Source organism: Centroberyx affinis, unplaced genomic scaffold (genome assembly GCF_046629955.1).
Source record: "Centroberyx affinis isolate AG114_WGS23_722 - 3 ecotype Tasmania unplaced genomic scaffold, CSIRO-AGI_Caff_v1 ptg001173l_1, whole genome shotgun sequence".
Taxonomy (NCBI): Eukaryota; Metazoa; Chordata; class Actinopteri; order Beryciformes; family Berycidae; genus Centroberyx; species Centroberyx affinis.
The window spans coordinates 440,375-452,839 of NW_027279703.1; the positions used below are offsets into that span (position 1 = coordinate 440,375).

Below are 12,465 nucleotides of genomic sequence, written 5' to 3' on the forward strand. Positions count from 1 at the left end.
TATACACAGTCTCTTGGTTCTCTCAGGTGTGTTTGGTCAGGAAATGAAAAGGAGGTCTTTGCAGTGCCCATAAGTAATAAATCTTTCAGAGATTTAATATTGCCACATGAGACGGAGCGACAGTCTGACAACCGACCAATGTTGTATTACACTTAATGAATATTCATGAATGGCTTCGTGCTTGCCATACAAATGGATTTGGGCTGGCGCCGGGCCTTGGGAGTGTCTCAGAAAGTGCTACACCTCTGTGAGATCTAAGCCCCGGCTATTCTTTGCTCCGAGATTGTATTCATGAACACAGTGCATCTTAATAATTAAAACCAGCTCTTTGCCCTGGATTTATATGGAATAAGGTGTTTATTATTCAGCAGCATCAGATGAGTGGTGGAATTCTCATTTCATACACTGTACAGCAGTGAGAAAAGATCCAGGCTTCCTCACATCTACCAATCATTCCTTCACCAGACCGTGATAATCAAAGAGCAGATGCTCAGTTTCAGGAAGGCGTCTGTGCAAGATGTGTGTGTGTTGGGGGGCGGGACTTGTGTGTGTACATGCATGTATGCGTATGGGTATTTGTATTTGTATGTGTGTGACTGTCTGTGTGCCTGTGCGAATATATATTTTTGTTGTGTGTGCGCATCTCAATTCCACATTCATCCCTCTCTCTCATCTCCCAGTTTTGGGTAGCCTAGAATCCATGAAAGTCATTACACAGTGCTGGATTCACCGTGATACAATGATCCAGCAGTCAGGCCTTTTAAATTTGGTTGCGTGCCTCTCCAGTTTTTCCTTCTCAGTGAAACCAGTCACCCAGCTAATGCGACAGGTTCTCTTCGCCCGCTTAAGATGTACTCGCAGCCACGCAAGTCTGTTATGTCGCTGGGCAGACCTGCTGGTGTCTTGGCTCGGTATTAAAGCACACCTGATGCAGGGTGCGCAGTTGTTTTTCTGGAGGGCATGTTTGTTCTATGACCCCTCCAGAAGTGATAACAGTTCCTTGTTGTGAATTGGAGGGGTTGGGTCTTAGGTGACACGGTCTTATGGAACCTTGGCTCATTTTCCCTGTGAGGCCATCACCCTCAGAGAGTGCAGCGTTACGTCCGTCACATTGCATGCTGTCCTAATCAAAGGTGGTGACGTAGGACGCCAACTGTCGCTGTTGGAGCCAATCCCAGAAATTAGCCATCATCCTACCCGGCCATATGCCTTGCAAGCTCTATGTGACGCCATGACACCAATATTTAAAAATATCCTTCCGTTAGTGTGTGGGAGGTGGAATGATAGCGCTTCGCACCGCCATGCCAAAAGTATCCTGTGAAATGCAAACTGCTCACATTATGACTTTGGTTAGTTTGCCAATATAAATATGCCAATATTTTCCTGTTATCTCAAAAAATTACTGAATCCTTTTTAATTAGCTCAGGCCAATATTCTCAAACTTTGCACGACTTTGGACAACTATGCACTATCATGCCCTGATTTTGTAACAAAGTTGATTTTCCTTATTAATTTACAGAGTAGTAAGTAGTCTTTTTTGTGTTGAGCAGCTGAAATTACTCCAGAACTCGGCTGTGAAGCCTTTCTTCCCATTCTTTCACTTGTCTAGCATCTCTCTAACAACTCCATGTAATGCGGCACACTCATCTGAATACAACAGTGTGAATACCCTGAGGAAAGTATGGGAGTTTTCTCTGTTTTCTGAAAGGATCCATAGACGTGATATATGTGACCAATGCACATGTTCAATCCCCTTTACAAATGTGACAATGTAACTCCTTATCCATTAGGCTGATGCAGGCTTGGAGTCAGTGGCTGCCTCAGAAAAGGCCGTGCTTCATTAGCCACAGTGGACAGTTTGTGGCTTGATTAATAGCTAAAAACCGAGGTCATTTATCTGTTTATTTATTTATCCTTTAGTTTAACTCGTCAATGAAAACAAGCACCCAATGATTTATTTTGAGAGTTTCAACTGAATTAATTGGAGAACTCCTGAGGTGGACTTGTACAGGAATTATTTATAGGATGCCCTTAGCTTAAGTCTTATTGCGTGTGCTGCCTAGTCCATTGTCTAACACGTGGAATCACACAGCGTGTGATGCAGTTATCTTTAGGGGAATTGTTAATCAACTCAAACGATGCAGAACCTGCTTATGTAGGCCCAGTTTAACCCCCTGCACTCCCTAGAATTCATGGGACATTCGCAGTACTACTCTTCCATGATATTCTACAGTAAATCGTGAAGTTTAGCCATAAAGAAATGACGTGCCTTTTTATAACATTATGCAAATCACTCAATTTATCTCTGCACTACATACACAGGACTGGCCCCTTACAATCTCAGAATATTAGAATCTCCCTCCTCCTCTACCGCCTGAACCCCATTGTTTTAGAGGGTCCAAATGAAAGCCATCTGGGTGCTGCTGTCCACACCAAGACAAGGGAATTAGCTCCCTGAGTGTTCCTTATCTCGCCGCCTCCACACTCCACCCGGTGCACTCCCATTCTCCTCTAGTAATGAGTATCTACCCAATTTAGTTCCTTTTCTCTCCAAGGGGGAATAAATCCAGCACAGTCCTTTGGATGAAAGAACCTGCAGGTCCCTCGCCTCTCGCCCTGTGACCTTAATTGACAGGAAATTGTATTTGTCTCTCTCCCCCTGTGACAAAACAGGTGTCCAGCAGGATTTGCTCTCCATGCTCAGTAGGATGACAGTTCCTTTCTCTCTTTGTTTCTTTTCTCTTTTCAGCGGCTCCTAAGGGCCCTAAACTCTTGATGTCCCCCACTAGGGCAAAGGTAGGGGACACGGTGCGCATCACTGTGCAAGGATTCCAGGTAGGATCTCCTGGGGTAAGTGCATGGGTTTAAGTGAAACCGGAGGGCCAAGTTCAGTCTGGGATCGGAGGAGACGTATGCAGTTAAGCCTGTCTAGTTTTCTGCTATAATGACCATTCTTACTGGGCAAGAAATATATTATAGACATCTCCTCAGTCTGTTCATGTATGCATACAAAACGTTCATTTTGTTCACTATTTTATGAACAAATGCAATTTCGTTGAATGTAACTGCATTCTTACGTTTTAAATACTGAACATTTTGGTGTGTAGGTTGTAAAATACTGTAAAATATTCAAAGGTTAGGAAAACAGTCCTCTCCTTTCAGGTTGTTTCCTATTTGTACTTTGTATAGCCTCGGGGTATAAAACTCCTTAAATTCAAAATGAATAACCTCAAACAAATCCATTTGTTTATGAATAACTGAAGTCTCTGTTGTTCCTTTGTTACACTATTGCCCCTGTCTATCATTCTAAGCCAACAGGCATGCATGCTACGCTAGCTGGTATACTTTTGCTGCCTGCAGAATTCTTGCTACATAATCCCAGAGAAGGAGTGAAAGGTAAAAGCAAAGAGATTGTCTTTGTGTCACTGTCATCCCCTGCCAAAAAAAGACCGTGTCCCTGGCGTGAATGGCCTGTGGATGATCCAGATCTCTGTGACGGGGATGACACATTGAAGCCAGTCAGCTGAAGCCAGTCAGGTGAAGAGGATAGGGCTAATCCTGATAGGACATGCTAATGGACCACAGCACAAATCGCCTTTGTTACTTCTCAGTCACTGCTTCAGGAATCTCTGGCAATGATAAGGCGGGTGTATTGTTTTTTTTATTTTATTCCCATTTCTATGATACGTTTCAATGTAAAATTAATGCACTGTGCCTTTTTTGGTTTAGTGCACCAGACTATAGACTGCACAGATGTATATGTGTATATTTCTGCCCGCTGACTTCAGGGTTATGTGAGTTATTCTTTGAATAGTGTTAAGAATGGTTATTATAAACAGGCTTGACTGTGGCATACAGCCAATCGGGCCCTTCGGCAGCAGTAGGCATCAGTGCATGGAGATTGATCATAAAGCAAATTTCCCTTATCCTTCACTGGGCCTAGGCTCTGGGGTTTCACAAGTAGATAAGATTGTGTGTCAAGACGCATAATTTTGCCTCTCGCCTTTCTTATAGTATGATAAAAAAAAAAAGATGCCAGTTTCCCCTGCGGTTTATTGTTTCAGGAATTTATTATGGATGATCATCCTACAGTGTGGGTTTTAGTTTGTGCTACTTTACTTGATCCTCACACTGTTAGTGCATATGAGGTTAAACAAGGCACCGATGCTTTCACTGGAGCAGAGCTTTTTGTAATTTGGGCTCTGGTAGGCCATCAGGGATATGTGAGAGGAAGGTCTCACTTGGACCTTTCAGTGTTTTTTATCTTAATGTGACCTTTTGCCAGGAGCCTGTCTCGATCTACCAACTCATTTCCCTACTGTCGTCATTTGAGCTCGGAGAACTCCTATTAACACGTTTATTTCGAAAGGTTAGACAATTCACACAAGCTTAGTCACAACAATGACAAACCAGTGTGTCAAACAGTTTCACTCTATTAAACCCACACAGAGTTATAAGGGCACATTCAAATCAAACATGTTTAGAGCGCTCTATTTGAACTCTGGAGCATTTGGTTCGTTTGGGAAGGTGAGAATGATATGATTTGAACTCGGGTGCTCTTCAGATAACTGCACCAAGATCGCCTGATACAGAAAACGACTCCAAAATGTGCAGTTTTACGAGTGTAGGGAGACTCATGCTTGGAAAGCCTAACATAACAAAATTAACTGAGGGCAAACCACAGTCTGGACTGATGCTCATGTTAGGCTATTCCTTCATGTGGTCTTCACTGGTATGAACACCAGAGAAGGTAAATTCCAGTAAAGAGCGCAGGCCAGTCCATCATGCTTTAGCTAAAGTTACAAAGACTGAAATCAGATTTGATTTGACTCCACACAGGCGCCAAAATCTCTAATGTCGCTGGATGACAGGTTACCAAAACCAAACAACCTGCTTGTGAGTCTGTGTGACTGTTGTGTTCATGCCCTGGTTTGTTTAGAATTTGTCAGTGTGAACCTAAACGAACCAAATACAGGTGTAGGTGTAGACTGAAGGTCCTCCATATTCTACACAAAGACATCTGAGGTCATGTTTTTGAAGCAGCTATCACTGAATTTTCACTGTGGACCTTCCATCTGTTGAATTATATTGTTTTCTTTAGGAAGAAATAAGTCATTCTGTCTTGGTATTATAAGGTCTATAGGCTGAAAAAGGATTGAGTGCCACCAACCGCTTACTGCACTGAAAGCCCTCTCTGCTGACATGTATTCCAATTGCTTTTATTCAAAGTGTACCAAGTGGATGGCAGAGAAGACATATTGTATGTGTGAGCATGTGTGCGTGTGTGTGTGTGTGTGTGTGTGTATGCATGTGTGTGTGTGTTCGGGGAGGGTTGAAGTGTTGGGATGGTGAGAAGCAAAGCCTTATTCCTCCGTGGGAGAACCTACAAAAGATTCGCCCTCTTATTGCGTTTTCCTATTATCTATGAACACGTCAGCCCACTGATATGAATGAAATACTGCTTCAAGGAGTACTATATTTTTAAATTGGGAATGGGGGGATTCTCTGGAGGGCTCAAAAATGTGAGGCCAAAAAAACTGTTGTAAAGTGAAGTGTTGATTATTAATGCATGTTGTTAACTTGCCGTTGCATTAGGGGGAAAAATTGGAGCTTGTATTATTCATGTATCCTTTGCTCTTAATCTCTTGGCTGAGCCTCACAGACTTTCTCTGCGCCACCCTCTCACCCCTCCTTTCCTCCCACTCTCCCTCTCTCTCTCTCCTCTCCACTCCCTCCTCTCTCTCTCTCTCCATCCCATCTGGGTACTGGGTGTTGATAGAATGAGGTGTTCCCAGAGCCCCTCTTCACCTGGACGCGGGTAGGGGGCCGTCTGCTGGACGGGAGCGCCGAGCGAGAGGGGAAGGAGCTGATTCTGGAGAGAGTGCCAGCTGAGCTCAACGGCTCCATGTACCGCTGCACGGCCCAGAATCCTCTGGGCTCCACGGATACGCACACGCGCCTCATAGTCTTTGGTACGTACGCGCTGCTCTGCAACACTTCCCCGGCCCCGTTCCAGTGGCTACTACTCAACCAGCTAAATTTAGATCACATTTAGATTTGTTAAATTATTTAGAAGATGCTGAATATCAAACATTTTTTTGTGACTGTACAACTTGACTCTACAAGAATTATCTGGAACGCTTATACAATTACACAGCTAAATGTCACAGAGAATTATATAATTCTACAAAATTCATTTAATATATCTACAATATCTTTGAAAAATACTTAAGAGATTTGTGTGACCGCTTTTAGGTATGAATTATTAATGAAACTAAGTGTGTGATTAATAAGAGATTGTATCACTAATTGGCTCAACAACATATTCTTCTAAAGGCTGCAGTATGAAAGAATAACTGTAGTCTGTGGCAAGGGATTTAGTGACTATCCCACCATTGGCATGTGTTGTACCACTCCTACTCACTTAAACACCAAACGCCAACAGTCACATTAAAGGCCCACAAGGGAATAATAGGATCTTTGTTGTTGACAGTGTTAGAAAAGCACTTTGTTCGCTGGTATGGTGTTCATCCGAACCTGAAAGTCATTCGTTTACTTACGTTGATGTGGGAGTTAGATTGCTTACTGACTCTACTACATCTGTGTGTCCTGCTGCTCTGGATCTGTTTATTCTGGACACTGTTGGAAGACCTGGGATCTCCGGAGCTGTTCAGAGCTTCAGAGGGCGCTGTCAATCAAGAGAGCGCTGTTTTAATCAAATCACTTATATTGTAGCTGAAAGGATGTTTCCTTAAAGATGACCAACGGAGGTTTTCGGCCACTAGTTAAAATATTGGCGCTAAATGGGTCCCCAGACAAAAACAAAAGAACATTCCAGGTTGTTTTTCCTCTCTGCTCACTCAGTAACCATGTCAGCAGGAGAAAGAGATACAACCGAGTTTGGGAGAGCAAAGAAATGAAAACCTGATCATAATGTTGAGTGGAAAAGTCCTGGATAAACAGAGACACCGTATTAATACTGGAGAAGCTTTTGATCGGTGGAGAAAAGTTAAGTTAGAGAAAGCTTTTTTTACCGAGGATGCAGCATTCTTCTCACTCGACTGGTAAGTTGGCTTGCTAGCTAGTCTAGCTATATGTGTTGGCTATCTTTTCAACTCCAGTAGTAGATGGATGAATGGGTAGCTGGTATGGTTACCTGAAACGACTGCAACTTAGGCTATCAATCAAATGAAGAGGCGGGAGCTTCCTCGCCAAGCCATGCACTGCAATCCGGATGTAAACATTGTAGCCTTGTAAACATTGAAAATTAAGACTTTCCAAACATCTTAGAAGATAATATTCAACATAGTCTAACAGCATTCTCTGACTGTTTGCGCAAAATTATGAATGTAAACAAATACATGTTGTTTACCTGGAAAACTTTGTTGGTCAGCTTTAGTTGATACTTTTACTATAAAGAGGTGAAGTCATGAAAGAGAAAGTATAAACCCATCAGATGTAATGTTATTAGGGGTTAAGATTTGGGTTAGTGTAGATTTTATTTTAGAATTTACAGGGTTAAGATTTGAGTAAATTAATGGCACACACGCACATTTACCCTTGGAGTACAATGTTCAGGTAAATCAGATCAGCCGTTTTCATTTTCCATCTACTCTGACACAAAGACTTTTGTGTCCATCATTTAAAAAATCCACGCTCCTGAAACACTCCTGTGAACAAGGTTTCAACTACATCACAAATGTACAAATTACTGGGCGGGCCCAATAAGAACCCACTTTAAAGGGAAACTGCCACTTTGGGGAGGCGTTACCTTGGGAGGCGTTTTGCTAGGAAGAGCGCTAATGTCTATTTAACACCCTGATGCACCCTCAGGTGTCATCGGCTACGTGCCTAGTGTGGCCCATCTGTCTGCCTGCTCCTTGTAGATGGCTTCCACTCTCGCTTAGGGGAAGTAAATGGTGATTAAGTGACCTTGGCACCGTCCCCTGTGGCCTTGAGATGAGACACTTCTATCTCTCCCGGGGGCGAAGAGAAATATATTCGGGAGCTCTGCTCACTTGGCAAAGTGTTCAATATACATCATCAGGAATAATAGAGTATAATGACGGCTTGGTATAGAGACTCTCCACCGGCGGAGAACAGTGCTCATGTCTTGATGATGTACATCTTTAGCCACCTTTCGTGATAATACCCTCTGAGATTACTGTGAAGTGAGTCAGCACTGGGGAGGCAGGCAGTAGCATACACACACATTCCACACACGCACACAGAAAATGCACACACAGGCATGCATTCATATGCAAATACACGCACACACAAACACACACACACACACACACACAATTCTCTGTGCCTCCGAGGGGAGATGCTATGGTAATGTGGATGCTGTCAGACCAGCAAGGTTTCATACTGGATATATGGTATCCACCTGGTTGCATGTGAAGAGTCTGCAGCCCAAAAATAGCCCACAAAATGGAACCTAGGGGTGTTGCTAATACTCAAGCCCTCATGCTCCTTCCATTGCAATTACTCTATCCCTCCGAGAACTTGGAAACACATTGTCAGAGCATATTGTGCAGGCTGGACGTCGACAGTACTTATTAGAGGTGGAGTTAGTTTCTCCAAACTCTCTCCCACGTCTCTCCTCTCGCTACAGTTGTAGGTGCCTGCTGGTCTCTCTGCTGCTGTTGCTGCTGAAAGTGTCCTGGCAGTTCTGGTGGAGTGCGCTGCGTTCCCAGTTCCATTAATAGTCCCAGTCATCCTCACTAGGGGCATGTCATTTACCATGTGCTTTAGGAACTTAGGAGTTCAGCTTCATTAGAAAGCCACAACCTATGTCAGAGATCACTATTTTCTCATTTTATTCTCAGTCTCTCTCTGTATCTGTCTCTTTCTCTCTGTCTCCCTCTCTTTTTCTCCCTCTCTTTTTTTCCTCTCGTACTTTTTACCCAGTCTCACTCATTCACTCAGGCTCTCACTCATTCAACTCAATTTCTTTGTGGCTGTCTGACTGTTTATCTTTTCTCTTTGTTTCCAACAGAAAATCCGAGCATGATGAAAAACACACAGAATCAGAACAGTAAGTATTGCTGCCTTGGAAACGACTGGCTTTGAGTGTGTCTGTGTTTCCATTGTAATGCATCTCATAATGATAGGATTCCTGCTTTATCACTTGATCATTATGTTTCCAGAGACGTTTCAGGCGCTGAGAGTAATATGAGAACAAAATGTGACAATGCGGTCTGTTCAGTCAGGAAATGTGTGCAGAAATCTGGCATTGATCAAACAAGCAAGTTCTTTGACAGAGTGCGGTTTCAACAGCCAAAGTATTGACAGGTGGATGTCTCTCATTCTGTCCTGAATGCATTGCCCCCAAATAGACTGTAGGCTAGACTGCAGAGTGGTTCAGTCAGGATTCATCTTCGCCGATGTTCAGCAGAGGTGCAACAAGCCTCTTTCAATGACTAACCGCCCCTGTCACTTTTGGTTGAGTGTAAGATTATTGTTGTTTCATATGTGCGGTGGAGGCTCATTTGCGGCTTCCCAGATTATCATATGTAAAAATGAGGGATTGCCAGGAGAAGCCACAGAGCGATGTGACAACCACCTTTCCCTCTGCCTCTTTTCTGCCTCTCTCTGTCTCTCTTTTTCTCTCTCTCTCTCTTTGCCTCTCTCTGACTCTCTCACTTTCTCATGTTTCCAATCTCTCTCTTCCCCTGTTTCTTCCTTTCCTTCCCCCTCTCCCTCTCTCTGTCTGTCTCTCCCCCTTCCAAATTCTCTCTCTACCTCTCTCTTCCTCTCCCCTCTATTTCCCTCTCTCTTTCTCTTCCTCTCACTCTATTTCTCTCTTTTACTCTCACACTTACTTTGTTCCCTATTTCCAATATATCTCTTTCCTGTCTCTCTTCCTCTCCCACACTCTGTTTCTCTATCTCTCTTCCTTTTGCTCTGTATATCTTGCCCCCCCTTTCTCTCTTTTTCCATCTCTGCTAGCCGTATCTTAGGGATGCAAATTTGAATATGCAAATGCTTTGGTAAGCGCAGGAGCAGGTGTGCCACAGCAAGGACAGAATCAGGTCAGCATGGAGGCGCCAATCGTGGAGTGAGGCGCAGACATGCCATGCATGCAAGTCAAATCGGTGTACAACAAGGCCCCAAGAGGTCACCGCACATGTGCCTGATCGCTTAATGGCTGAGCACCCCACTCCTCCCCTGGTGTGTGTGGGAAGGACCACCCCTGTCAGTCAGTCAGGGCCGCAGCAGACCAGAAAACTATGCTTCCCATAAGGGGTCGCATTCATCTTTGTCAAAATTCCAATGCTCCCGGACAACGCGTCAAGCTGTTGTATGGCAATGAACTGAATTAAAGCGATGACTGAAATATGGTATTGAAGAGAAAATCTGGCGCATGGATTTTGCTGCAGAAAACCTTTCAGCCTAGGATTGTGAAAGTACGAAAAGGTTGGGGGTGTCGCTTCACTGAGGGCAGCAGCGTCATCTTGGCCCAGACAGGAGTCTGTAAACATAAAAAAGTGGAGTTCATTAGAGCTGATAAAATCTCAATAGATATAAGCCTTATTGAAAAGGGACTTTACATTCAACATATTCGTAGAAATCGTTTTATAAGGTCAGTTTGACTGAATGGATCGCAGGTTATCTATTGCCAGCTGGCCTCCCACTCCCATTCAAGTATCTGAGGAGGCCCCATTTGGTCTGCTGTTTAAAACCACAGAGAAGGGAAAACCTCGTTTTGGACATGGGCCGGGTCAGAGAGAGGCCAGACTGGCAGATGTGCAAATAGATATAATCATAGCCACAGACAGAAATGTTAAGTAATGGTCAAGTAGTCATATGCAGAGTTGAAGCATCATGTGAAGAGTCGCAGTTATCAATAAAATCCAGTTTGGCAGAGAGGTGCCAAGTTCTAAGCCAACAGTTGAAGGCGAACGGATGAGTGGATGACCCCCATCCATGACTGCAGATGGGAAGGGGAGATGATGCTGTGGTTGGATGAGCTCATTATGGAGTTGGATGAAGTTCAGGTTGTCGTTGTCTAATGCCAATTGTACTTGCATGAATAATAACAGTGGCAGAATGACCTACGTTGATAGAGGAAAACATCTGTATAATGTCAGTATCAGAGTCTGTAGTTTGGGGGAAACAATGGACTTCATCTGCGAAGGAGTCATGATCTAAGGCAGTACAGGTTGCGCACAATGTAGTCTCCAATGACTTTGAGGTTGCCCAGCTTACATAAAACTTTGAAAGACTAAATTAAATTAACTTAAAAAACTTAAGATCCAACTGTCTAAACAAATCAAAGTTTTGCAGCGCGCAGCCAATGTTATGTCAAAATTGATGGGCTATATGTCATCTGAACAGAATTTTTATTTATTTGTGGGCCTCCATGGATTAAAATTTTGCACCAGATATGCCCAAAATATTTGCCAATTAACATCAACGCTAACGGTAGCTTGAAGCTTGTTTGCTAACCTAACCCTCCTTATAGGTACAAAACATGGCCCTAGGTTTGCTACTAAGTTATATAGCTGCAACATCACCATGAATAAATTCTCGTCAAGACAGTAAAACAATATCTCTGCTAGTGAATACCCAATAGACGAGTAAATGTGCGTGGTTATCTCAGTTTTTTCCTCAATTGCACCAATGACTGAGCAGCAAATTAGTATTTGTTTTTGCAGGAAGAACTGAGAAACCGGTCGTGAACCTCCACAGAACCATGTGGGGACATTAAAGGTTCTCCGTGTAATGTTGGTGTTGTACCGCACCATTAAAAAAAAAACACTGAAGAACCAGAAAGTTTCTGTGTGCACAGGGCTGCACAGACTCTCTTCTGCATCAGTGTCATTATTTCAGCGATATATTGCTTCTGAAACGGTGCATAGAAAACTGGTGGATTGTGTCTTTGTCTGACAGTGACTTTTTCTGTGGTGTTTGTAGATGGAGCCTCTCGCATGGACGTGCTCGGACTAACGTGGATGGCGCTTGTCCTCACAGTGACAGTGGAACTGACGTGAAACCTCTCATCCAAGACACTCTCACACACACAAACACATACACACACATACATGCCCTTCTTACACAACAATCACATGTGCACACACACACACACACACACACACAGACACGCATACACACTTTCCGCAATCCTGCAAGCCTTCTCCAGTCATCAACAGACCCTCCATGCGTCAGTCTATCAGGAAACAGTGCCACCACACGATGGCGCTCCACTGTTTTTGTAACGAAATAATAACCAAGATAATGATATCAAAAGAACAAGATGATGAACATGAGAATAACCACCTCCTATATTAGCCCTGCCCAGTCACACCTTTTTTTGTTTCTTGTCCCACGTCTGCCTGTTGATCAATAAATCAGTTGATTTGAAAAGGAAAAGAAAAAAGCATTTTGGATTTTATTTTGATGAGTTGAAATGTCATTGGTGTTGACTGAAATGTGAAACGTGGAACTGGCTTAGGCTGC

At 43.4% G+C, this 12,465-nt stretch overlaps 1 protein-coding gene across 2 annotated transcripts in view; it reads left to right on the forward strand.

Moving 5' to 3' along the window:
- The window catches only part of igsf21a (immunoglobin superfamily, member 21a), a 179,374-nt gene extending 167,375 nt beyond the window's left edge, over nucleotides 1–11,999 (forward strand). Inside the window, exons 7-10 of one of the 2 annotated variants that reach the window (XM_071524295.1) lie at nucleotides 2,750–2,850; nucleotides 5,780–5,972; nucleotides 9,002–9,040; nucleotides 11,923–11,999. In XM_071524295.1, the coding sequence (XP_071380396.1) occupies nucleotides 2,750–2,850; nucleotides 5,780–5,972; nucleotides 9,002–9,040; nucleotides 11,923–11,999 (410 nt within the window). The remainder of the gene's footprint in view (nucleotides 1–2,749; nucleotides 2,851–5,779; nucleotides 5,973–9,001; nucleotides 9,041–11,922) is intronic. The other variant, XM_071524296.1, reaches the window with a different exon arrangement.
- Nucleotides 12,000–12,465: the final 466 nt, after the last annotated feature.